The sequence below is a fragment of the Hemibagrus wyckioides genome, linkage group LG17, assembly GCF_019097595.1.
Source record: "Hemibagrus wyckioides isolate EC202008001 linkage group LG17, SWU_Hwy_1.0, whole genome shotgun sequence".
NCBI classification, from domain to species: Eukaryota; Metazoa; Chordata; class Actinopteri; order Siluriformes; family Bagridae; genus Hemibagrus; species Hemibagrus wyckioides.
This window is the reverse complement of record NC_080726.1, coordinates 988,054-990,704: the sequence shown is the minus strand read 5'-3', so window position 1 is coordinate 990,704 and position 2,651 is coordinate 988,054. Positions and strand designations below refer to the sequence as shown.

Here is a 2,651-nt window from a genome sequence, read left to right as displayed (position 1 = left end):
TCAAATCATTTTTTCCCTCACTGTACACATACACACACAGACACACATTCATACACACACATATACACACACATATACACACACACACACAGTGTTGTATAATAATCTGTTTCTTCCACTCTCTCTGCAGTTTGTTATTAAACTCTGGATTACAGTAGTTAATGATTCTGTGTGTTTACTTACTGAATTATTTAAATACTAAATTATTATTCTTTTCTTTCATGTTTGTGTAGAAGCCATGGTGCCTACTGAGATCTGGACCTGATGCTGACACACACACACACACACACACACACACACACACAGGAAAGAAGATTTAAAGTAAAGTGACTCATGAAGACTCTTCAGCTTTTTCCTGTCTCTCCTCCGTCTATCTGTTCATCTGAAAGCTGTTAGTCATTCACCGGACCATCTGAAAGTCCGAGTGCGGGACTGATAACGCTCTTTAATTCCTGAGAGGGGGTCGTTCGGCTCAGGTTCTGTGGCGTTCATCACACATTAGCACTGTTAGCCATCGTGCTAGTCAATCGCCCAGGACCTGGATTGAGCATGAACTCCATCGGTTCTAATGTCCAGTAACACAGCTAGCTAGCTAACTAGCAAGCTAGTCCTGTAAGTTGTAAGCTGTGAGCTGGTGCTAACTTCACATCTTCAGTTTAATCTCAGAAGAACGGAATGTAAACAACTCCTCCCTCAAAAAAACGCTTTATTTCCTCTTTATCAGAGTTGTGTTTGTGTAAACCGAGCCGGGAGAAAAAAGACCAGTTTAATATCAGGTTAGAATAAATCCTGTGCTTTGACATTTTTATACCTGAATGTTGTTGAGGGGCAAAAAAGCTGAATATTGATTTTATTATTTTTTTTTGTCTTTCTTCTATAAACTCTGTTTGTTTTCGTTTATCTGTTTTACTCTGTAAATGATTCTCTATTCATTTTCTGTACATCTGTAGCATTTTTTGCACATTTTTTATTTATTTCTGTTTGTATGTAGAAATGAACAAAACTCCATTAAACATTATTCTATAAGAACCTGCTGTGTTAATATTCATAAGGCAGGTCTCTGGGCAGTCATGTGGTCAGACGTTTTTATGGATTAACTGTAAATAAACTGTACATTCTTCCAACATTCCCAACAGATCAGCAGGACTTCAGTCAGCTGCTTCATTTTATTCACTTTTATTGGAAGAAGAAGGATGGAGGAGGAAGAAGAGCGGGAGAAATAGTTCCTAAAGAAGTCGCTTTGTGATGAAGGCAGTAACTCATTTCACATATTTATCTTCTATTAAAGTGAGTTCTGTTCTTCCGCTCAATAATTTAGTCATTCATTAATGAACTCATCTTCACCTCTGACTCATATCCATGTTTAGGGAGATGAAGTCTATTTCTCTGACCTTTTGTGTTTCCTTAACCTGTCCTCCCTAACTTTGTCCCCCAAACGTCCAACTTGAGCCGTCCCTCTGATGTACTCGTTCCTAATCCTGTCCAACCGTGTCCCTCCCAAAGAGAACCTCAACATCTTCAGCTCTGCTACCTCCAGCTCTGACTCCTGTCTCTGTCTCAGTGACACTGCCTCTAAACCATACAGCATGGCCGGTCTCACCACTGTCCTGTATCACCTTCCCCTTGATTCTCTCTGATATTTTTCTATCACACAGAACTCCCGACACCTTTCTCCACCCATTCCAACCTGCCTGCACTCGCTTCTTTACCTCTTTCCCACACTCTCCATTACTCTGGACTGTTGACCCCAAGTACTTAAACTCCTGTCCCTTCTTCACCTCTTCACCCTGTAATCTTACTGTTCCACTTCCCTCCCTGTCATTCACACACATGTACTCAGTCTTACTACCACTGACTTTCATTCCTCTTCTCTCCAGCACAAACCTCCACCTCTCCAGGTTGTCCTCCACCTGCTCCCTGATCTCACTACAGATCACAATGTCATCTGCAAACATCATTGTCCAAGGAGACTCCTGTCTGACCTCCTCTGACAACTGGTCCATCACCATAGCAAACAGGAAGGGGCTCAGAGCCGATCCCTGATGCAGTCCCACCTCCACTCTGAACTCCTCTGTCTGACCTACAGCACACCTCACCACTGTCCTGCTCCTCTCATACATGTCCTGCACCACTACTACTCTTTTTTTTTTCCCTCTCATTTCCCTCATTCATCAGCTCTTCAAAGTTCTCCTTCCATCTCCTCTGTACACTCCCCTCACTTGTGAGCACCTTTCCATCTCTATCCTTAATAACTCTAACTTGCTGCACATCCTTCCCATCTCGATCCCTCTGCCTATCTAACCTGTACAAGTCCTTCTCTCCATCTCTAGTGTCTAACCTAGTGTACAACTCATCATACACCTTCTGCTTGGCCTTAGACCCCTCCCTCTTCACTCTGTGCTGTAACTCCTTGTATTCCTGTCTATTCTCTTCAGTCCTGTCCATGTCCCACTTCTTCTTGGCTAACCTCTTCCTCTGAATACTATCCTGAACTTCCTCATTCCACCACCAAGTCTCCTTATCTTCTTTCCTCCTTCCAGATGACACACCCAGCACCTTTCTTCCTGTCCCCCTGATCACTTCTGCTGTAGTTTCCCAGTCATCTGGCAGCACTACCTGCCCACCCAGAGCCTGCCTCAACTTCTGTCTAA

At 43.1% G+C, this 2,651-nt stretch overlaps 1 protein-coding gene across 3 annotated transcripts in view; it reads left to right on the top strand.

Moving 5' to 3' along the window:
- Positions 1-1,168, top strand: part of pld1a (phospholipase D1a) — a 43,519-nt gene extending 42,351 nt beyond the window's left edge. For 2 of the 3 annotated variants that reach the window (XM_058413331.1, XM_058413332.1), the window contains one exon: positions 234-1,166. In XM_058413331.1, coding sequence (XP_058269314.1) covers positions 234-265 — 32 coding nt within the window. In that variant the 3' untranslated portion in view covers positions 266-1,166. Of the gene's footprint in view, positions 1-233 lie in introns of all 3 variants that reach the window. The other variant, XM_058413333.1, reaches the window with a different exon arrangement.
- The last annotated feature ends 1,483 nt before the right edge of the window (positions 1,169-2,651 follow it).